Genomic DNA, 23,872 nt, shown 5'->3' on the forward strand with positions numbered 1-23,872 from the left:
GGTCACCTCGTTGGAGACAGGTAGCTTTAGGAAGTAGTTAACTGCTGTGGAAGGCGTGCCACAATCAGTCGCTATTGTGTTATCAAATTTGTTTTATCCTTCTTCAGCGATTTCTGTTGTTCTCACACCAATTTGCGGGAGGTGTACAGTGAGTTTCTCACACATAAAAGATAGAAGGCCCTAGATTTGTTCTCAACGTAGTATTCTCTTCTTCCATTCCGTCGGTGTGACAACCAAAAGATGAGCACAACGCACCGAAAACGCAAGTTACAGCAAAATAATATGCAGCTGACGGGAACCAAAATTTACAGTCAACCTTTTTTTAAATAATCGATTTGCGCAAATTTTGCCAGTTGATTGTACACAGTTTTTTCGTGTATTGTACTTGCGACACTGGATAGTGCTGCAGATTTATCTTATTTTATAATATACAAACACACAAAATATTTCATTTAAATAGGCTACAGTAAACATTAGTATATGACATCTATTATGATAAAACTGTTGTATGCATTTCCAGGACTAACTTTTTTTTTAAGATCATCGCGATTGCCAATTATTTCTTAACAACTGCAGAGATTGACAACAGGTATAATTCAAGACAGTGTATGTAAGTATTGGTGGGGCATGGGCATTTTTTGTTTGTTTTTTTTGTTTTGTTTTGGGGAAGGAGACCAGACAGCGAGGTCATCGGTCTCATCGGATTAGGGAAGGACGGGAAAGGAAGTCGGCCGTGCCCTTTGAAAGGAACCATCCCGGCATTTGCCTGGAGCGATCAAGGGAAATCACGGAAAACCTAAATCAGGATGGCCCGACGCGGGATTGAACTGTCGTCCTCCCGAATGCGAGTCCAGCATGGGCATTGAGATGATGTATGTGTATGTTTAGTTTCGTCATTCAATAGACAATTGCTGTATCACTAGTTTTATGTGAAGATTTCAGTTTCTCATTGCAGATCCATATTTATAGTTTTTGTTTATTATGTGTATTATTTCCGTATTCTTTACAGTGTCTGTGGTTATGTTCGCCTCAGCTAGGTGGCAAGCAACGGCCGACCTGCTTATACTTTTTAATCGTAGTGCATCTATATCTTCTCTGTATAGGGAGTCGAATCTTCTCCCTGCCTGTGCCACATAGTAACAGGGAGAATAATCGCAATAATCTTGTAAATTACTGACACACTGTGAATTTTCAGGTCTTTTTGAACAGTATGTGTACGTCTGCCACACTGTTACTTGTTTTCATACTGCTATTACAAAGTAAGTTTTCCTTTCTACATGACAAAGTTTCTATCAACAACAGGCTGACATACTTAATTTTCGTTTGTGGGACCTGAGGAGGAACATTGGCTATACAGTCATTGCTAATTTTATATGATTTCGTCATAATTTTACCGTGGGGATCATCAATTAATGCAGGAATGTAACTATCATTTTGTATAATGGTTTTATATTTTGTAACACGAGCTGTTGTTTTCGATCTAGTCGCATTTTACATATTCTGTTAAGCATTGCCCTGAAGTAAGTTACTTTATGTTGTTTTTGGTGACATGTGTGGTGAAAGGGTTCCTAAAGATCTGGAACTCTTGTCTGTTATTCTGTCTAATTATTAGGATGTCAAGGTAATTTAATGCACCCCCCTTTGGTTTGCTACTGTGAATTTGGTCTTGTGGTGCATTTTATTTAACTCATCTGCAACTAAATGGATTTCATTTGTGGAACCTCGAAACAGAATCAGAGAGCTATCAACATACTTTCTACATTTTGAATACATTATGGGAGTGACAGTGATCAGTGTGTTACAAATATTTACTATCAAAAACAGTCTTGATCACAATTTATTTATTACGGTGACCGGTTTCGACCACTACTGTGACCACAGTAGTTGTCGAAACCGGTCACCGTAATAAACAATTCAAGATTAAGACTGTTTTTGATAGTAAATACTTTCTACAACCTACAGTTTTGCTCTTTATCTGGAAATACTTTGCAAAAGAATTAATTTCTGTGCTATTGATAGTAATTTGATTTTTCCTTCATGAAAAAAATTGAAATTTGTGGTAAGGTCTTGTGGTACCAAACTGCTGAGGTCATCGGTCCCTAAGCTTACGCACTACTTAATCTACCTTAAGCCAACTTACGCTAAGGACAACACACACACCCATGCCCGAGGGAGGACTCGAACCCCCGACGGGAGAAGCCGCGCGGGCCGTGACAAGACGCCTCAGATCGCACGGCTACCCCGCGCGGCTTTCCTTAATGGCTAATATGCATCACCTTTCATGGAAAAATTTAATAACTTGTCTTGAAATTGCACCCTTCCTCACTGTTATCATTGTTACTTTATAAATCATTGCATTTTCCTCCTCCTGTGTTAGTACTGCAGAAAGTTAGCATCGAAAATAACTTTCGGCGCTCAATTTGGAGCTCTAGTAACTCAAGGCGAACCCTGCGTACTTAGCAAGAGCGGCACGGAGTACGCAGCCTCTGGGGTCTGCCAAACGTTTACGGCAGCAAGCGCAGCGCTGCGTTCTGCCAGTGCGAGTGAAAGCTGCAGCGGACTGCCCGCTCCCTCATCTGTTGCGTAGTGTCAGCTATCCGGAAGCGTTAACGGCGCAGGCGCCACACTGCAGGAAAGCGAAATCACCCATCAGCCTCCGCCGTCTCGTCGGGCATGCAGCCGTTAGCACTTCTGGTTTACGCACAGCGACGCACAATAGTCCACTTTCAGCACGCTTTCCCTCTCTTCTGTTTACAGCTGAGTTGCAGCAACAACGAACAAATACATACTTTCATTCACTTCGTGTATATTGCAACCTACCTCATATTACGTTCATATTTATGACGTAAATTTTATAAGGGCAGTTTTCTTCTTGAAGTCTGAGGGTATTTCGCCTGTCTCATACGTCTTGCGCACCAGATGGTAGAGTATTGTCAGGACTGGCTCTCCCAAGGCTATCAGTAGTTCTAAAGGAATGTTGTCTACTCCGGGGGCCTTGTTTCGACTCAGGTCTTTCAGTCCTCCTGCAAACTCTTCACGCAGTATCATATCTCCCATTTCACCTTCATCTACATCCTCTTCCATTTTCATAATATTGTCCTCAAGTACATCGCCCTTGTATAGACCCTCTATATACTCCTTCCACCTTTCTGCTTTCCCTTCTTTGCTTAGAACTGGGTTTCCATCAAAGCTCTTGATATTCAAAAGTAGTTCTCCTTTCTCCAAAGGTCTCTCTAATTTTCCTGTAAGCAGTATCTATCTTACCCCTAGTGAGATAAGCCTCTACATCCTTACATTTGTCCTCTAGCCATCCCTGCTTAGCCATTTTGCACTTCCTGTCGATATCATTTTTGAGACGTTTGTTTTCCTTTTTGCCTGCTTCATTTACTGCATTTTTATATTTTCTCCTTTCATCAATTAAATTCAATATTTCTTCTGTTACTCAAGGGTTTCTACTAGCCCTCGTCTTTTTACCTGTTTGATCCTCTGCTGCCTTCACTATTTCATCCCTCAAAGCTATCCATTCTTCTTCTACTGTATTTCTTCCCTTCATTCCTGTCAATTGTTCCCTTACGCTCTCCCTGAAACTCTGTACAACCTCTGGTTCTTTCAGTTTATCCAGGTCCCATCTCCTCAAATTCCCACCTTTTTGCAGTTTCTTCAGTTTTAATCTACAGTTCATAACCAATAGATTGTGGTCAGAGTCCACATCTGCCCCTGGAAATGTCCTACAATTTAAAACTTGAAATCTCTGTGTTACCATTATATAATCTATTTGATACATTTTAGTATCTCCAGGGTTCTTCCATGTATACAACCACTAGGCCATTATAAATGATGCAGGATTGCTGCCCATAATCCGTACATCGAAAGAAACAATAGAATGAACGGAATACCGTGCAACTATGATACCATGTATTATAAACACTCCACGTGGGAGTGGTAATTTGGATGTCCGATCCAACTCTCTCTTGGGAGGTTTGTTATAAACAAAGGCAACGTGTTATTGAAAACAAGGTGAAATTCGCCTCATCGAATTTTATCAGTCACTTGTAATCATCTTTGTTCGCTGTCAATTAAAATCGCCGTTGTCTATCTTCTTCTGAGCAATTATAAGGTGATGAATTTAAAATGATCGTATCGTATTGCTGGCCGGGAGACCCTATCAGTTCGGCTGCCTAGTGCAAGTATTTTTATTTGACGCCATTTCGCGTGCTGCTAGTCGATGATAATGGAATGATGATAAGAACAACATAACACCCAGCCTCCAAGCGACTAAAATCTTCAACCTGGCGGGGAATCGAAGCCGGGCTCTCTGCAGAGTTGTCAGCCGTACTGATCGCTGAGCTACGCAGATGAACGATAACGTAATGATAAGAGGTTGGAATGTTTCTCTTGCGATTGTTGAACATCTTGTGCAGCCAGGGGTGGAGTGTGATTACTACAGAATATTCTTCGCTATCGTGATAGGGTCCAGAAGCAACATGGACAATGCAGTCCTTTGTGAAGATCCCTTTCAATAGTCGAATACTGATTTTCGTGCATCATTATTATTTAATGATAACGACTGGTCCTCAGTAATCTGTCCGGTGATCACCGTGCACACTGCTGCTCTCTATTCGCGTAACACGCGGGCGGTTGTCGGTACAGTTGCACCAACTGACCGCTCTTCAGTATTGTGTTCTTGTTGAAAATCAGAGGTTTCTCCCATTTCGCTTTCCTTTCGCCTGGACAAGTGCAAGGACGAATACGTAATAAGTCGCCTATAGTGCGGCAGAGAAACTTCCTTTCCTGTAAACACCAACGACATTTACAGCGTGCAAAAGATCAGTTTTAAAGCTAACAAATATCATGGTTTCCGGGACACAGGAGCTTCTATCAATGCGATAACCGTTTTACGTTTGTACTGTTTAAAAATGAATAAAACTGTAACAAAAAGTTGCAGCGACCAGTTCTGCTATCTCCGGTCTTATTTCACTAAACTAGGAGCAGTCCAGTAATAACCCAGAGACGTGAGGCAGTGGTCGGGCACTGGACTCGCATTCGCGAGTGAGGCGGTTCAAACCCCCATCCATGCATCCAGATTCAGGTTTTATTTCATGATTTCTCTAAATCACGTGAGGCACATGCCGGAATGGCTTCTACGAAAAGAACATGACCAATCTCCTTCCCAATTTGAACTTCTGCTTCGTCTTAAATGACCACGCCATCGACGGAACGTTAAGCCGGTATCTTCTTATTCCTTCGAAAGACGCATACTTTTTCTAGTTTTTCCTTCCTCATACATTCTTTCTATGTAAGTTATACCATACGTTCGTTCTTGAGCTGCTTTCGCAAGTCACTGAAATTTGAATAGTCTTCTGTGAATACACACCGATCTTCCCATAATACTTCACGTGCGTATCAATTGAGGATTCCCGCAATATTTTCGTGCTAATCAGTGAGTTCTGTAACGTGTAGACAACTCTTCTTTGGACATCCCAAAATTTTTTGGTTTCAATTTCTCACATTCGAAAAATATTCTCATTCGCAAGCTACATATTAAAGTGGTGGTGGCTCGTACTCAGCAATTTGACAACGTCACTGCTTGCTATACAAACGCATATGAGCAAATTTTCGAGAGAGATAAAAATGGTTAAATCAACATAAAGTGTTGTTAACTGCTTTTTACACCATGTTACCAAACGTCTTTGGATACCCATTGGATCACCACCTGTATGACGTCGGCTGTGGATGGAGGGATGTATTTAAAACTGTTGGACAGTTAACATCACAGGAAGCAAATCAATGAAGGAATAGAAATAGTAAAGTAGTAGAGAGGCAGTTAATAGCAGACTGGGTGGGTCGGGAGAACTCGGTGACCTCGAACGTAGACTATTCATTGGACATTACCTGAGTAACAGATTCATCATTGACGTATCAACCCTTCTAAAGCTGCCCAAGTCGACTCTTGGTGATGAGATTGTGAAGCGAAAACCCGAAGGAACAACAACAACTAAACCAAGGCCAGGCAGATATTATACACTGACGGACAGGGACCGTCGAGTACAGCGGAGGATGGCTGGAAAAAAAAATCGCATGAAATCAGCAGAAGGAATCACGTGCGCCGGCCGCTGTGGCAGAGCGGCTGTAGGCGCTTCAGTCTGGAACCGCGCGACCGCTACGGTCGCAGGCTCGAATCCTGCATCGGGCATGGATGTGTGTGATATCCTTAGGTTAGTTAGGTTTAAGTAGTTCTAGGAGACTGTTGACCTCAGATGTTAAGTCCCATAGTGCTCAGAGCCATTTGAACCATTTGAATCACTTGCAAGTTCCAAAGTGCAACCAGCTACATTGAAGCGCCAAGGAAACTGGTACGGGCATGCATATTCAAGTACAGAGATATGTAAACAAGCAGAATACGTCCCTGCGGTCGACAACGCCTATATAAGACAACAAGTGTCTGGCGCAGTTGTTAAATCGGTTACTGCTGCTACAATTATAGGTTATCAAGACGTAAGGGAGTTTGAACGTGGTGTTATAGTCGGCGCACGAGCGATGGGATGCAGCATCTCCGAGGTAACGATGAGGTGGAGATTTTCCCGTACGACCAGTTTACGAGTGTACCGTGAATATCAGGAATCACGTAAAACATCAAACCTCCGACATCGCTGCTGCCGGAAAAAGATCTTACAAGAAAACGACGACTGAAGAGAATCGTTCAACGTGACAGAAATGCAACCCTTCCACAAATTGTTGCAGATTTCACGCTGGGCCATCAATAAGTGTCACCGTGCGAACCATACAGTGAAACATCATCGACATGGGCTTTCGGAGCCGAAGGCCCATTCGCATATCCTTCATTACTGCACGACACAAAGCTTTGCGCCGCGCCTGGGCCCGTCAACACCTACATTGGACTGTTGATGACTGGAAACATGTTGACTGGTCGGACGAGTCTCGTTTCAAATTGTATCGACAGGATGGTCGTGTACGGGTATGGAGACAACCTTATGAATCTATGATCCTGCATGTCAGCAGGGGACTGTTCAAGCTGGTGGAGGCTCTGTAGTGGCGTGGTATGTGTGCAGTTGGGGTGACATGCGTCTAGATACGACTCTGACAGGTGACACGTACGTAAGTATCCTGTCTGATCACCTACATCCATTCATGTCCATTTTTTATTCCAACGGACTTGCGAAATTCCAACAGGACAATGCGACACCCCACACGTTCAAAATTGCTACAGAGTGGCTCCAGGAACACTCTTCTGAGTTTAAACACGCGCAGTCATTTTGCTAGCCGGACTGCTGGTAGCACTTTGGAACTCACGAGTGATGCCTTCCGGTGATTTCATACAATTGTTTTTCGGAGCCACCCTCTGCAACACACGACGTTTGCTGTCCATCAGTGTATGATGTCTGCCTGGTCTTGATTGAGCTGTTGTTGTTCCTTCGCGTTTTCACTTCACAGTCTCATCACTAAAGTTGATATGGGCAGCTTTAGAAGGGTTGAAATGTCCATGATGGATTTGTTGCTTAGGTGAGATCCAATTACTAGACCGCGTTCGAAATCATAAGGTTCTCCTGACCGACCCATTCTGCTGTTACTGCTTCTGTATTGGCAACACAATACTGATCGCCTATTTTCTTATTGGGCAGGTCCACGTGTCATGATACCTCATTCCGTAGAGGAATCCGGATACTTGTGAGCAGGCAGAGTATTTGTTATTACTGTCAAAATATCAACCGTCTGACCCCCAAAGAAGTTGTCTGCAGGCTGAGGTGCAGATCCAAGAAGTGAGTCCTGGAGATCTCACCAGATAACATTTTATTAAAAGCATTTAGATAATTTTCGGAACACAAGGCAGCACGGAAACAGTCAACATATTAAACGTATTTTTCCATAATGGGTGCAGTTGAACTCCATAACTGTTCCTCTATAAAGTGTAGAATAATAGCCGCTACTATTCACAACAGAAGGCGATTTAATTTAACAAACTACGGGTTTCAGGCGTTTATGTGTGTCTCAAGTTACCAGATCTAAAGTGCCACTACTTTATCAAAAATGTAACATGGAAACACCAATAATTACACTGAAGTGCGAAAGAAACTGGTATAGGCATGCTGATTCAGATACAGAGATATGTAAAAAGGCAGAAGACTGCACGGTCGGCAACGCCAATCCAAGACAACAAGTGCCTGGCGCGGTCGTTAGATCGGTTACTGTTGCTACAATGGTAGGTTACCAAGAGGTTGGAATGTTTCTCTTGCGATTGTTGAACATCTTGTGCAGCCAGGGGTGGAGTGTGATTACTACAGAATATTCTTCGCTATCGTGATAGGGTCCAGAAGCAACATGGACAGTGCAGTCCTTTGTGAAGATCCCTTTCAATAATCGAATACTGATTTTCGTCCATCATTATTATTTAATGATAACGAACGGTCCTCAGTAATCTGTCCGGTGATCACCGTGCACACTGCTGCTCTCTATTCGCGTAACACGCGGGCGGTTGTCGGTACAGTTGCACCAAGTGACCGCTCTTCAGTATTGTGTTCTTGTTGAAAATCAGAGGTTTCTCCCATTTCGCTTTCCTTTCGCCTGGACAAGTGCAAGGACGAATACGTAATAAGTCGCCTATAGTGCGGCAGAGAAACTTCCTTTCCTGTAAACACCAACGACATTTACAGCGTGCAAAAGATCAGTTTTAAAGCTAACAAATATCATGGTTTCCGGGACACAGGAGCTTCTATCAATGCGATAACCGTTTTACGTTTGTACTGTTTAAAAATGAATAAAACTGTAACAAAAAGTTGCAGCGACCAGTTCTGCTATCTCCGGTCTTATTTCACTAAACTAGGAGCAGTCCAGTAATAACCCAGAGACGTGAGGCAGTGGTCGGGCACTGGACTCGCATTCGCGAGTGAGGCGGTTCAAACCCCCATCCATGCATCCAGATTCAGGTTTTATTTCATGATTTCTCTAAATCACGTGAGGCACATGCCGGAATGGCTTCTACGAAAAGAACATGACCAATCTCCTTCCCAATTTGAACTTCTGCTTCGTCTTAAATGACCACGCCATCGACGGAACGTTAAGCCGGTATCTTCTTATTCCTTCGAAAGACGCATACTTTTTCTAGTTTTTCCTTCCTCATACATTCTTTCTATGTAAGTTATACCATACGTTCGTTCTTGAGCTGCTTTCGCAAGTCACTGAAATTTGAATAGTCTTCTGTGAATACACACCGATCTTCCCATAATACTTCACGTGCGTATCAATTGAGGATTCCCGCAATATTTTCGTGCTAATCAGTGAGTTCTGTAACGTGTAGACAACTCTTCTTTGGACATCCCAACATTTTTTGGTTTCAATTTCTCACATTCGAAAAATATTCTCATTCGCAAGCTACATATTAAAGTGGTGGTGGCTCGTACTCAGCAATTTGACAACGTCACTGCTTGCTATACAAACGCATATGAGCAAATTTTCGAGAGAGATAAAAATGGTTAAATCAACATAAAGTGTTGTTAACTGCTTTTTACACCATGTTACCAAACGTCTTTGGATACCCATTGGATCACCACCTGTATGACGTCGGCTGTGGATGGAGGGATGTATTTAAAACTGTTGGACAGTTAACATCGCAGGAAGCAAATCAATGAAGGAATAGAAATAGTAAAGTAGTAGAGAAGCAGTTAATAGCAGAGTGGGTGGGTCAGGAGAACTCGGTGACCTCGAACGTAGACTATTCATTGGACATTACCTGAGTAACAGATTCATCATGGACGTATCAACCCTTCTAAAGCTGCCCAAGTCGACTCTTGGTGATGAGATTGTGAAGCGAAAACCCGAAGGAACAACAACAACTAAACCAAGGCCAGGCAGATATTATACACTGACGGACAGGGACCGTCGAGTACAGCGGAGGATGGCTGGAAAAAAAAATCGCATGAAATCAGCAGAAGGAATCACATGCGCCGGCCGCTGTGGCCGAGCGGTTGTAGGCGCTTCAGTCTGGAACCGCGCGACCGCTACGGTCGCAGGCTCGAATCCTGCATCGGGCATGGATGTGTGTAATATCCTTAGGTTAGTTAGGTTTAAGTAGTTCTAGGAGACTGTTGACCTCAGATGTTAAGTCCCATAGTGCTCAGAGCCATTTGAACCATTTGAATCACTTGCAAGTTCCAAAGTGCAACCAGCTACATTGAAGCGCCAAGGAAACTGGTACGGGCATGCATATTCAAGTACAGAGGTATGTAAACAAGCAGAATACGGCCCTGCGGTCGACAACGCCTATATAAGACAACAAGTGTCTGGCGCAGTTGTTAAATCGGTTACTGCTGCTACAATTATAGGTTATCAAGATGTAAGGGAGTTTGAACGTGGTGTTATAGTCGGCGCACGAGCGATGGGACGCAGCATCTCCGAGGTAACGATGAGGTGGAGATTTTCCCGTACGACCAGTTCACGAGTGTACCGTGAATATCAGGAATCACGTAAAACATCAAACCTCCGACATCGCTGCTGCCGGAAAAAGATCTTACATGAAAACGACGACTGAAGAGAATCGTTCAACGTGACAGAAATGCAACCCTTCCACAAATTGTTGCAGATTTCATGCTGGGCCATCAATAAGTGTCAGCGTGCGAACCATACAGTGAAACATCATCGACATGGGCTTTCGGAGCCGAAGGCCCATTCGCATATCCTTCATTGCTGCACGACACAAAGCTTTGCGCCGCGCCTGGACCCGTCAACACCTACATTGGACTGTTGATGACTGGAAACATGTTGACTGGTCGGACGAGTTTCGTTTCAAATTGTATCGACAGGATGGTCGTGTACGGGTATGGAGACAACCTTATGAATCTATGACCCTGCATGTCAGCAGGGGACTGTTCAAGCTGGTGGAGGCTCTGTAGTGGCGTGGTATGTGTGCAGTTGGGGTGACATGCGTCTAGATACGACTCTGACAGGTGACACGTACGTAAGCATCCTGTCTGATCACCTACATCCATTCATGTCCATTTTGTATTCCAACGGACTTGGGAAATTCCAACAGGACAATGCGACACCCCACACGTTCAAAATTGCTACAGAGTGGCTCCAGGAACACTCTTCTGAGTTTAAACACTTCCGCTGGCCACCTAACTCCCCAGACATGAACCTTATTGGGCGTATCTGGGATGTCTTGCAACGTGTTGTTCAGGATATATGTCCACCTCCTCATACTCTTACGGATTTATGATCAGCCCTGCAGGATTCAAGGTGTCAGTTCCCTTCAGCACTACTTCAGACACTAGTCGAGTCCATGCCACGTCGTGTTGCGGTACTTTTGCGTGCTTGCGGTTGCCCTACACGATATTAGGCAGGTGTACCAGTTTCTTTGGCTCTTCAGTGTAATACAACGACTGTGCATAGGGAGTTAAAAAGAGTGAGGTATAATGGTCGAGCAGCTCTTTGTAAGCCACGCATTTTTGTACTGAGTGCCAAGCGACGCCCGAGCTAGTGTAAAGAGCAACATCAATGGACTTTGGATGACTGGCAACCGGTGGTCTGGAGTGATGAATCACGCTATAGTCTCTGGCAATCCGATGGAATGTTTTCGGTTTGGCGAATGCCTTCAGAACATTACCTGTCGCAATGTGTAGTGCCGACGGTGAAGTTCGGAGAAGGCGATGTTACGATATGCTGGCGGTTTTAGCGATCAGGATACGGTCGCCTTACTGCAAACGGCTGCGCCTTCTGCAAGATTTGATTTGGTTCTTACTAGTGACACATGATGCAAGGCAACGTTCTCTAGGCATTCTCCAAACCCAATACCTTCTATCGGATTGCCACAGGGTATAGCATGAGTTATCACTCCTAGGCAGCTATTCTGAAAAGGTAACCCTCGGCTTCAAGTCCGGATATTTAAAACGTCATCTTTGGAGGATTTTAGGTTAAAAAGTAGCAGTGGTAGTTCGGAAAGAAAGATAATTGTTTTACTCCAAGTCTAACGTTGCCAGTCATCCGCAGTCCAGTGAGGTCGCTCTTTACACCACCTCAAGCGTCGCTTAGCGTTGACTGCAGAAACGTGTGGCTTATGAGGAGCTGCTAGACCACTGTACGAAATTCCTTCTAACTCCCTACGCGCAGTCATTTTGCTAGCCGGACTGCTGGTAGCACTTTGGAACTCACGAGTGATGCCTTCCGGTGATTTCATACAGTTTTTTTTCGGAGCCACCCTCTGCAACACACGACGTTTGCTGTCCATCAGTGTATGATGTCTGCCTGGTCTTGATTGAGCTGTTGTTGTTCCTTCGCGTTGTCACTTCACAGTCTCATCACTAAGAGTTGATATGGGCAGCTTTAGAAAGGTTGAAATGTCCATGATGGATTTGATGCTTAGGTGAGATCCAATTACTAGACCGCGTTCGAAATCATAGGGTTCTCCTGACCGACCCATTCTGCTGTTACTGCTTCTGTATTGACAACACAATACTGATCGCCTATTTTCTTATTGGGCAGGTCCACGTGTCATGACACCTCATTCCGTAGAGGAATCCGGATACTTGTGAGCAGGCAGAGTATTTGTTCTTACTGTCAAAATATCAACCGTCTGACCCCCAAAGAAGTTGTCTGCAGGCTGAGGTGCAGATCCAAGAAGTGAGTCCTGGAGATCTCACCAAATAACATTTTATTAAAAGCATTTAGATAATTTTCGGAACACAAGGCAGCACGGAAACAGTCAAAATATTAAACGTATTTTTCCATAATGGGTGCAGTTGAACTCCATAACTGTTCCTTTATAAGGTGTAGAATAATAGCCGCTACTATTCACAACAGAAGGCGATTTAATTTAACAAACTACGGGTTTCAGGCGTTTATGTGTGTCTCAAGTTACCAAATCTAAAGTGCCACTACTTTATCAAAAATGTAATATGGAAACACCAATAATTACACTGAAGTGCGAAAGAAACCGGTATAGGCATGCTGATCCAGACACAGAGATATGTAAAAAGGCAGAAGACGGCACGGTCGGCAACGCCAATGTAAGACAACAAGTGCCTGGCGCGGTCGTTAGATCGGTTACTGTTGCTACTAGAGATGGGCAAAACTGTTCTTTTCAGAGATTGGATCAGAACTGTTCACTCCCTGAAATGAATTAGCTCTTTTTCATGACTCACCACTCATTTACAATAGAAAATAAATGGAAGGCACATTGTCCTTTAAACTTGGTTTATTCCAGTACTACACCTGTATTTTGATCTTATTTGATCCTATTTTTAAGTAACACAGATAATGAGTAAGAATTTTGTATTGTTTATTGAAATCTCCACGATATGACAAAGTTTTTGATTATTGATTTATTTTGCACTATCGTGGTTTTTTGGGTGATCGGAAAATGTTGTAACTTGAGATTTACATTAACAATATATTTGGCTATAATGTATTAAAATTTCATTAACCTCATACAAATTCATCGCAAGCCATATATTTTTAAAGTGAACGTTTCCTTCCGAAGACGCCTAAAATCGCAAAATCCGTACCAGAATAAGAAAAAAAAAATATAAATTTGACTGTAAAACGAAAGTGCTGCATATAGCCTTACGCAGAATAAAACAAGGAAAATATTGGTGTATCACATTTTGCGATACGTTTATCGGTTCGCTCGTAATTAAAGCGTAAATTCGAGTGTCCATAATAAAAATCCTATAGTAAGAGGAGCCATCAGGAACCTAATCTAATCAGTTTAAACAAATAAAAATAAAATAAAAACAGTTGATGTATACATAACATAATAATGTAATATACATAGCGGTATTACTACGAAGAACAAAATCCAGTAGGGACGAACTCCGATGCAGAGGCGCTGAGTCGAGCGGGTCGAGCCGCGAGCTGTATTACTGCGTGAGCTGAGACCGCAGAGACCAGAGTGACACCTGAGTCGCTTTGCTCAACGCTCTGGCTAGAGTCGAGACGGTGGGGTGAGCGTTGAGCGGGCGAGTTCCGAGGGTGGGGGGAGCGGTGAACTCACCCGCTCCGAAACAAATCGTCCGTTCCCTTGCGAGCAGGTTGTTGCAAGTAATTCCTATGTTATCCGCTAGGTGGGTCTCTGTCCTGTTGCTCGCATCAACTGCCCAGAGGGCAGGACGTGCGACTGAAACGATCGCCGACAGAGTGCGATGCGAAGTTAAGCTGCGCCTGACACTGCGCGCGGCAGACGACGCACATGGACGGCACGGCATATGTGAAACACAAAATCCAATGGGGCACTGCACAATGCAGGCAGCCAAGGTAGAAGCAGGGCAGAGGCCGGCGCTGGCTGTGTTGTGTGGCGTGCACTGTGCTCTGACCAGCAGAGGCGCTGCTGATATGCTCCGTCTCTCTCTCTCTCTCTCTCTCTCTCTCTCTCTCTCTCTCTCTCTGCCGTGGGAAACGTTTGGAGCTACCGTTCTTTTTTTCTGAATCACTGATTGTTCACTCCTTTGAAAGATTCAACTCTATGAATTAGTTCAAGAGCGCATCCCCCATCTCTAGTTGCTACAATGGTAGGTTACCAAGAATTAAGTGAGTCTGAACATAGTGTTATACTCGGTGCACGAGTAATGGGATACAGCATCTCCGACGTAGCGATGAAGTGTGGATTTACCCTTACGACCATTTCACGAGTATACCGTGAATATCAGGAATCCCATAAAACATCAAATCTCCGACATCGCTGCGGCCGGAAAAAGATCCTGCAAGAACGGGACCAACGACGATTGAAGAGAATCGTTCAACGTGACAGAAGTGCAATCGTTCTGCAAATTGCTGCAGATTTCAATGCTGGGCCACCAACAAGTGTCAGCGTGCGAACCATTCAACGAAACATCATCGATATGGGCTTTCGGAGCCGAAGGTACACTCGTGTACTCTTGATGACTGCACGACACTAAGCTCTGCGCCTCGGCAGGGACCATTAACACCGTCATTCAACTGTTGATGACTGGAAACATATTGCCTGGTCAAACGAGTCTCGTTTCAAGTTGTATCGAGCGGATGGACGTGTACTGGTATGGAGACAACCTCAGGAATCCATGGACCCTGCATATCAGTAGCGGACTGTTCAAGCTGATGGAGGCTCTTAAATGGTGTGGGGAGTGTGCAACTGGAGTGATATGGGACCCTGATACATCTAGATACGACTCTGACAGGTGACACGTTCGTAAGCTTCCTGTCTGATCACCTACATCATTATGTCCATTATGCATTCCGACGGGCTTGGGCAATTCCAGCAGGACATTGCGACATCCCATACGTCCAGAATTACTACAGAGTCGCTCCAGGAGCACTCTTCTAAGCTTAAGCACTTCCGCTGGCCACCATACTCTCCAGATATGAACATTATTGAGCATTCCTGGGATGCCTTGCAACGTGCTGTTCAGAAGAGTTTCCCACCCCCTAGTACTCTTACGGATTTATGGATAGCCCTGCAATCCCCCCCCAACAATACTTTAAACATTAGTCTAGTCCATGCCACGTCGTGTTGCGGCACTTCTGCGTGCTGGCGGGGGCCCTACGCCATATTAGGCAGGTGTACCAGTTTCTTTGGCTCTCGAGTGTTGATGATGACGATGTTCGGTTTGTGCGGCGATCATCAGTGCCCGTGCAAAGTCCCAATTTTCACACAGTCTAATTTGAATTCAATCCAAGCTATCAACTGTCACGAAAGATGATGATGATGATGACATTATGAGGACAACACATACACCGAGTCCCCGGGCAGAGAAAAACCCCAACCCGGCCGGGAATCTAACCCAGGACCCCGTGATCCAGAGGCAGCAATGCTAGCTGCTAGACCACGAGCTGCGGATCTTTTGAGTGTAGTGTGGTGACTAATATACAGTTAATGCGTAAAGGACGAAATATCTTCGTACAAAAATGTGATAATGTAATGTTAAAACGATATCGATACTCTTAACTTTATTGATCTCCAGTACTGAGTGCGGAAACATGTATCTGAATGTAAACCACCTAAAGATGGACACAATCCTGAAATCGGTCGTCTGTTAAATGAAATCACCTTCCGTTGTTGCATCTACATATATACTCCGCTAGCCACCAAGCGGTTACTGGTAGCAGTCATTATTCTACACTTTAGTGATATATTATAGGAATACTAAGATATTGCAAGGTTTTCATATGCCCTCTCAGGGGCTTGCACACACAAATGCGCTTGTGGGCTGATCCTCTGCATTCCAGCCAGGTAAGAGCGACCGTCAATAAGTTGGTCGTACCTGCTGTGAACGACAAACCCGACACAGATCTGGAGTTGACAGTTGGAACCTACAAACCACAAAAAACGGCAGAGGTGCTGACTCTCCTGACCGTAGGTGCAAACGACTGAAAAAAAACAGCCTTCCTCTTGTTTACGCGCTGGCATGCTCGTATTCCGCAAAACCTGTGTTGACAGTCATAATGCTAAGTGAAATACTGATAATGTGAATGCACATTTCGTTTTTATGTCGTTTGAATCATTATTCACGAACATTATGCTAAAGCGATGTACTAAGCATTAATGTTAATAAATTATTATAGGCAACTGCGGTATGTTAGAAGTTGGAGTGATAACAAATTATACCTGGGGAGGAGAGGCGTAGAAAATAAGAAACTTTGACCCCTCCCCACCTCCAGAAATCACTATGGGCCTGTGACTGTGTGTGCTACTGTTAAGTACATTGCCTGATGAAAAAGATGAAGCACGCAGAAGGCATGGTTAGATACCACTGTAACTTTCTACATGAGCAGACCATCGGCGGGTATGTGAATAATTAGAGTTGCAATTCTCTGTGTCAGATGGAAAGGCCACAAAATGCATTAATGTTGTTCGTGTTTAGTTTTCTTCCTAGACCTGGCAGGGTGTATAACAGCGTCAGATGTAGAGTGATGACTGTGAATCACACGGAGATGCCGCATATTCGTATGAGACAGCGTTATCTAAACCTGACAAGAGTTTGAAAGGGGCCTCAAAGCGGGTCCCCATTTGACCGGCTAACCGAAGGGTGCAGCATCCAGGTTTAAGAGGAATTCGAATGTGACAGTGGCCCGCTGTTGGACTGCAGGGCAGCCATACACGTCGTCAAGGTTGTGGTCGACCATGTTTGATGACCACCAGGGAAGATCACCAAATTGTACACCAAGCGCATCGTAATCCCTTGACATCTGCGCCCACCATCCGAGAACAAATAACGGACTCCGTGCAAAATTCTGTGCCACCCCACACTATTGGTAGGAGTTCGTCAGCATTCAGGCTACATAATTACCGTCCCACGAGTTGTCTGCCGTTAACACCACAACACATACGGCTGTGTTTGGAGTGGTAACGAGCCAGGAAGCAGGGGCTGCTTATGTATTGCACTGCGTTGTATTCAATGACGAATGACGGTTTGTAACACGCCCGGGGATACAAATGGATGGGGGTACCTTAAACTGGTTGTCATTTCGGACCGTGCGCCCTGTCCACAAATGGTTCAAATGGCTCTGAGCACTATGGGACTTAACTTCTGAGATCATCAGTCCCCTAGAACTTAGAACTACTTAAACGTGACTAACCTAAGGACATTACACACATCCATGCCAGAGGCAGAATTCGAACCTGCGACCGTAGCGGTCGCGCGGTTCCAGAATGTAGCGCCTAGAACCGCTCGGCCACTCCGGCCGGCCCCTGTCCACATCACATACCTGATAATCGCGCGGCGGTCGTACTGTTCTGCTCCACACTGCTGCTGGCTTGCCTGAAATTATCTATCGAAATATGCAGGCGGGTTTAGGAGAGCCACTCAACGTTAAAACACAACACTGTCCTACGTCTGGTATGAACATCTGTATTCTGAGACGATAAGAAATCACAGGTTGCACTGTTTACACTCTAAGTCGTAAACGTTTATCCCAGTCAAAAACCTTGATGTTTATCTGTCCACAATATCACTTGGACGAGCGTACGCGTTCCGAACACGGCGCGGATGATTGTTGATGATGCGAAAGCCGAATAATCGAACGAAAGTTCTTACGCTCGCCACGCATACACAGATTTCTTTTGGTACCAGTCCTCCTTGACACTAGTAATGATATCACACTGTCCGTAAAGTTAATTTTTCAGTTCCCAGTTCCCACTTGTACGAGCGTGCGCGTAACCGTCGCGGCGCGGCTGTTTGTTGATAAAGCGGAAACGCGATGATCGAACGCACATCCTCACGCTCGCTACAAAACACTGGCACATAACTGCACTCTTTTATGGTAACTAATTTCTGCTGATTCACATCAGTTCATTCTGGGAGGCCGAACACGGCGCCGATGATTGATGCTGTGCGACACGCAACGAGAGGAGACACAAATACGTTATCGGCGGCACCGCTCATTTTTAATTACATCTTGACGCACTTTCCTCTGAATCATTTACTTATTTTATCACTTTATTGTAATAGCACTTGTAGCAACACTTCAACTTCCGTACCAACAATGCCTCTCACATGCAGAGCTAACCACAACACAACATAACAGTTCCGTGTCCCGCGCTCGACTCTGAAGACGCGGCTGCCCGCAAAGATACTCCGCAACCAAGCCAGCGATGTGACAATACGCTTACAGGTTCTGCACAACCCCGGATGACCAACGTCGGCGAGTACGGCACCGACCTGGGGAGAGGTCCCACTCTTCGAATGATTTCATGATTTCGAGAGGCACAGCGGAGTTACTCCTAGTGCCAAGGTGGGCAGGGGCCCATCGGGAATGACTTCACGACACGGGAGGTAGTGACCGAGGGAATTGTGTCGATACAACGGTATGTCACTGACATCTTGGGTCCTCTTGTCTTACCTCTCATAGCAGAATGTCATGGTACCATTTTTCAACAGGACAACGCTCTTCCACACATGGTAAGTGTCTCTATGAAACTTCTGCCCAGTCCCAGTGCCGTTTTCAAGGATATCAAGGACCAGTTGCAACTGTTCTGGGCCTGTTTGCCACAGAAGAGGATATCTCGGCTTTATGACACCCTTTCTAACCGAATCAGTGCGTGCATCCATAACAATTGGGATTGAAAGTCGTACTAATAAGTGGCCTCATGCTACCAAGTTATTCGTAAATTTACTGTACTGTTTATTCGGTAAATAATATCGCATACCCTCTCAACCTCTTCCTTCCCTCCTCCTCTTCTGGGTCCATCATGTTTTCAGCACCTCTGGTTTTCCATGTCGTGGTTTTGCACCGCACCAGTGCTGTAACAACAGACACGAGTAGCAACTTTCCTGCAGCGACTACAGCGTTTCCCCGTAGTGACGCAGAGCTTGTACGGTGTTGCAGGCCGCAGCTCTGCACAGCCGCACTACAAGCGCTACAGCGGGCTGCGGGTCAGCCAGGACTCGCTGCTGCGGCTGGTGCACCACGAGCAGACGGTCGCACTCATAGAGCTCGCCTCACCGTCCGGCCCGCTGCTCAGCTGCGAGTTCATCGAGGTCTAGTGAGTGCATACCCACTTTTTTCCCTTTATTGCTACAGCTGAATGTAGCTATTCATCAGCCTTGCAGCAGTTTTGATTCTACTTTGTTAAAACAACCATTAAAAAGTGAAAAACCAAACGGATAATATTAAAACTTACCATCATGTGGCAGTAGTTATTAGCATGTTATAACTGTGGCACTGACATTGCGTATCCAGTGTGGTGGTGGCGGATCAATAGAATGGCTGGACGCCTAAGATTGAAGGCTTCATGATAAGATCTGGGTGAACAGTTGGATGCAATAAGATAATGAGATCAGTAGGAGGGAACGTATCACGCCCGGTTAGCCGATCGGCCTAACGCACGTCTTTCGGTAGTGGGAAGGAGCGCCTGGTCCACGGCACGAATCCACCCGGCGGACTAGTGTCGAGGTCCGGTGAGCCGCCAGTCTGTGCATGGTTTTTAGGCGGTTTTCCATCTGCCTCGGCGAATGCGGGCTGGTTCCACTTATTCCGCCTCAGCTACACTATGTCGGCGATTGCTGCGCAAACAAGTTCTCCACGTACGCGTACATCACCATTACTCTACCACGCAAACATACGGGTTACACTCGTCTGGTGTGACACGTTCCCTGAGGGGGGGGGGGGGGGGGGGGGGGCGAACCGCACAATAACCCTGGGTTCGGTGTGGGGCGGCGGAGGGGTGAAGTGGACTGCGATAGTCGTCGTGAGGTTGTGGACCACTGCGGTTGCGGCGGGGGTGGAGCCTCTCCGTCGTTTCTAGGTCCCTGGTTAACACACAATACAACACAATACAAGGGGGGAACGTAGAAGCGAAGCTATGGTAGGGAGTTGATATATCGGGTACTGGGACAGGATATGGTTGTATTTGTGATGAGGTTTTGATGAAATAGGACCGGAGTTGCGATGAGAGTGTGATGAGAGAATGGTATCTAGATGGCAGAGGTTGACAGTGGTTCTGAGGGTATGTAGCTGTGTCATAAAGGCAAAATGTGGGACAGGCAGCCAGTGTGATTTGATGAAAGCTATGGAGTGGCTCAAACGAAGTCATATTTCGGAGGACAGCGGTGACAAAACGGATTATGTATCGTGTAGTGAGGGTAGGATGTACAGAGATATTAGGATGGTGTTGTGTTCGTGCGGGGCTGATGGGTACAGCCATTTCACTTTTTGTGAGACTGGCTTTTACCTTGTACTTGTAGAAGTGCAAATGGTTTCGATAACACACTAGACCTCTTAACGACAAACAATTGAGAGCAAATAGAGAGGGTCATGACGGGGACACGAATTTGTCGCCATAAGGCCATTGTCGGGAGACTGAATATCGTTAACATTCAAATCTACTTACAAAAAACGCAAAACATATCTCTTTTAAAAAAGTACCAACGATGTAAGCGTCTACCAAATATGGCTTAAATTCGAAGAAACAGGGTTGAAGGCAATTGAAAGATTTATATCAAGTGCATTAGTAATAGTCGGAACACATCACTTATGGTACACAAAGCATGCCAGGACACTGTTGCACAAACAACGAAAAAGCATGACAGTTTTAAAAGAACGGAAAGTCTTAAATACTGGCGACGATTCCCAGGTACGCGAAACTTTGTGCACACTTCAGTACGAGATGCTTTTCATAGTTTTCACCACGAAAGTCTGTCTCGAGATCTGGCAGAAAATCCGAAGAGTTCTTAGTAGCATGTGAAGTATATTAACGGCAATACACAATCATTACTTTCACTGCGTGACAGCAACAGTAATGTTACCCACGACAAGGTCAATAAAGCGGAATTGCTAAACACTGTTTTCTGTGATTCTTTCATCAGAAGAGATGCTGTAAATACTACAAAATTCGAATCAAGGACCTCTCCCAACATGACTAATTTCCAGACATATACCACCTGGAAGCAAATGAATTCAGTTAATAAAGGAAAATCGTACGATGCAGATTGTATACCAGTTGCGTTTCTTTCAGTGTGTGCTGAAGAAATAGCTTCATTTTTAGCAGTCATAATACAATCACTCGTTCGATGTAAAAGGCTCAGGTCTCAACAAAACGCCAAAAAGGACACAAACGTAATTCATTGAATTATCGACCCATACCATTGTAATCAATTAGTAGTAGGATATTGAAGCATATTCTGTATTCCAATTTTATCAAATTCCTTGACGAAAACGATCTATTGACACAAGTCGTCACGGATTCGGAAAATATTGTTCTAGTGAAACACAACAGGCTCTTTAGTTGCACGAAGTAATGAGTGCTATCGACTGGCGATCTTAAGTTGATTCCGAATTGTAGGTTTGCCGAAGGCTGTTGACACCGTTCCTCACAAGCTGTTTCCAATCAAACTGCGTGCCCATGAAGGGAGTATCCCCTCACATGCGCGACTGGATTCGTGATTTCCTGTCAGAAAGGTCACACACACACACACACACACATATATATAGGGTCCCCAAGGAAGTGTTACACTCCCTCTACTGTTCTTAATCTGTATAAGCAATTTAGGAGAATATCTGACCAACCATCTAACCGTCTTGTTGTTCGTAGATGATGCCGTCGTTTATCGTCTAGTAAAGTCATCAGGAGATGAAAACGAATTACAAGATTATTTATACAATATATGTGCATGGTGCGAAAACTGGCAATTGACTCGGAACAATTAAACTATGACGTCCTCCACATGAGTACAACAAAACATTTCGTTTAAATTTCGGAGACGCTATAAATCACAGATGGATGAATAAAACTACTACTACTACTACTACTACTACTACTATTGTTATTCTGATTGGTGATGATGGTACTTTAGGAGGTTGAATGGAAGGCGGTGCCTAGAGGCCTTGTGACCAGATGCAGGTAAATAGGTGGGTACAATGGGATCATGAGATCTTTTGGAGCTTCGAAGTGGAACAAGTACAGTGAACGTTGTATCGAGTTGGAAAAGGAAACTTCTCACGATAATCCTGAGGATTGCCATAATATGACTTTTTATGGTCATACTTGTGATCGGGATTTAATGCAGCAGGATTGCACATGTTGCACATGGTAGGGTGGGAATGAGGTCGGAAAAGACACTCTGCCTGACAAAAAAAAATTAAAAGCACCCGGAAGACACGGTAGTATATTAATGTAGTTTCGTACACACAGACACCGTCGGCGGGTATTTAAATGACTAGAGTTGCAGTTCTTTTTGACATGAAGAACGGCCATCAGACTGCATTATTGTTGTTCGACTTTAGTATTGTTACAGGCTTGGTGGGGTGTACAAGCAGCTGAACAGCGTCAGATGCTGAGTGATAACTGTGAAGGACACGGAGATGCAGCATACTCGTCTGATACAGCGTAATTAGCATCTGATGGAGCCTGAAATGGGCCTCCATTTAACCGTTTGTAGATACGGCAATGAACCGATGTTGGGAACGTGAGGGCAGACATAATCGCCGACAAGATTACGACCGACCACGACTGATCACCACAACAGAGGATCGCCGAATTGTCCACCAAGCAGATCGTAACTTCTTCAAATATGCGCCTGCCATTCGGGAACAAGTAAAGGACTCTCTGAAACATTGGTAGGGGAGTAGCAGTAGCCAGACTAGGGAACTGTCGCCCCATGGATAGGATGTCGATAACACCACAACACAAATGACTGCCTTTGGAGTGGAAAACTAACCAGGAATTATGGACTGCTGATGAACGGCGTCGCAAAGTGTTCAGCGATGAATCGAGATTCCTCACTACCCCAGATGACCATCGTTGACGAATATGGCGGCTACATGGGGAGAGATCCCATTCTTCTAATGTACTGGAGAGGCAAAGTGGTGTTGATACTCTCGGCGTCATGATGTGGGGAGTCATCGAGTGTGACTTCAGATGTTGTCTGAGGGAACTCTGACTGCACAACGGTACGTCACAGACATCGCGAGTCCTTGTGTGTTAGCTCCCACGCGACTTTATCGTGGTGCCATTTTTCAACAGGACAATGCTTGTCCACACATGACGTGTGCCCCCATGACCTGTCTCCATGATGTTGAGTTACTCCCGTGGCCAGCAAGATCACCAGATCTGTCCCTGATAGAACATATGTGGGACCAATTCTGATGTCAACCCTGTCCCAAGACGTTATGAAGGACCAGTTGAAACCATTGTGGGCCAACTTGCCTCAGGAGAGGTTACGACGGCTTTATGACATCTTTCTCAACCGAAGCAGTGCTTGAAGTCGGGTAAGAGGGTGTGTTAAGTCAAACTTTTAAGTGGGCTCATATACCATGTTCTTTATAAAATTTGACTCGATATGTAATCATAGAAGTAGCACCAGATATCCTCATTCCCTTCTGGGTGCTTCACTTTTTTTTGTCCAGCAGAGTATACTGACGGGAGAAAATGGTTGCGTTTCTGAAGTATATG

General features: G+C 44.7%; 1 protein-coding gene across 1 annotated transcript in view; it reads left to right on the forward strand.

The window, feature by feature from the left end:
* Positions 1-23,872, forward strand: part of LOC124547812 — a gene marked incomplete at its 5' end in the record, with an annotated part of 204,065 nt that overhangs the window by 67,774 nt on the left and 112,419 nt on the right. The window contains one exon of the mRNA XM_047125132.1: positions 19,309-19,465. Coding sequence (XP_046981088.1) covers positions 19,309-19,465 — 157 coding nt within the window. The remainder of the gene's footprint in view (positions 1-19,308; positions 19,466-23,872) is intronic.

The sequence above is a fragment of the Schistocerca americana genome, chromosome 1 (assembly GCF_021461395.2).
Source record: "Schistocerca americana isolate TAMUIC-IGC-003095 chromosome 1, iqSchAmer2.1, whole genome shotgun sequence".
Lineage (NCBI taxonomy): Eukaryota > Metazoa > Arthropoda > Insecta > Orthoptera > Acrididae > Schistocerca > Schistocerca americana.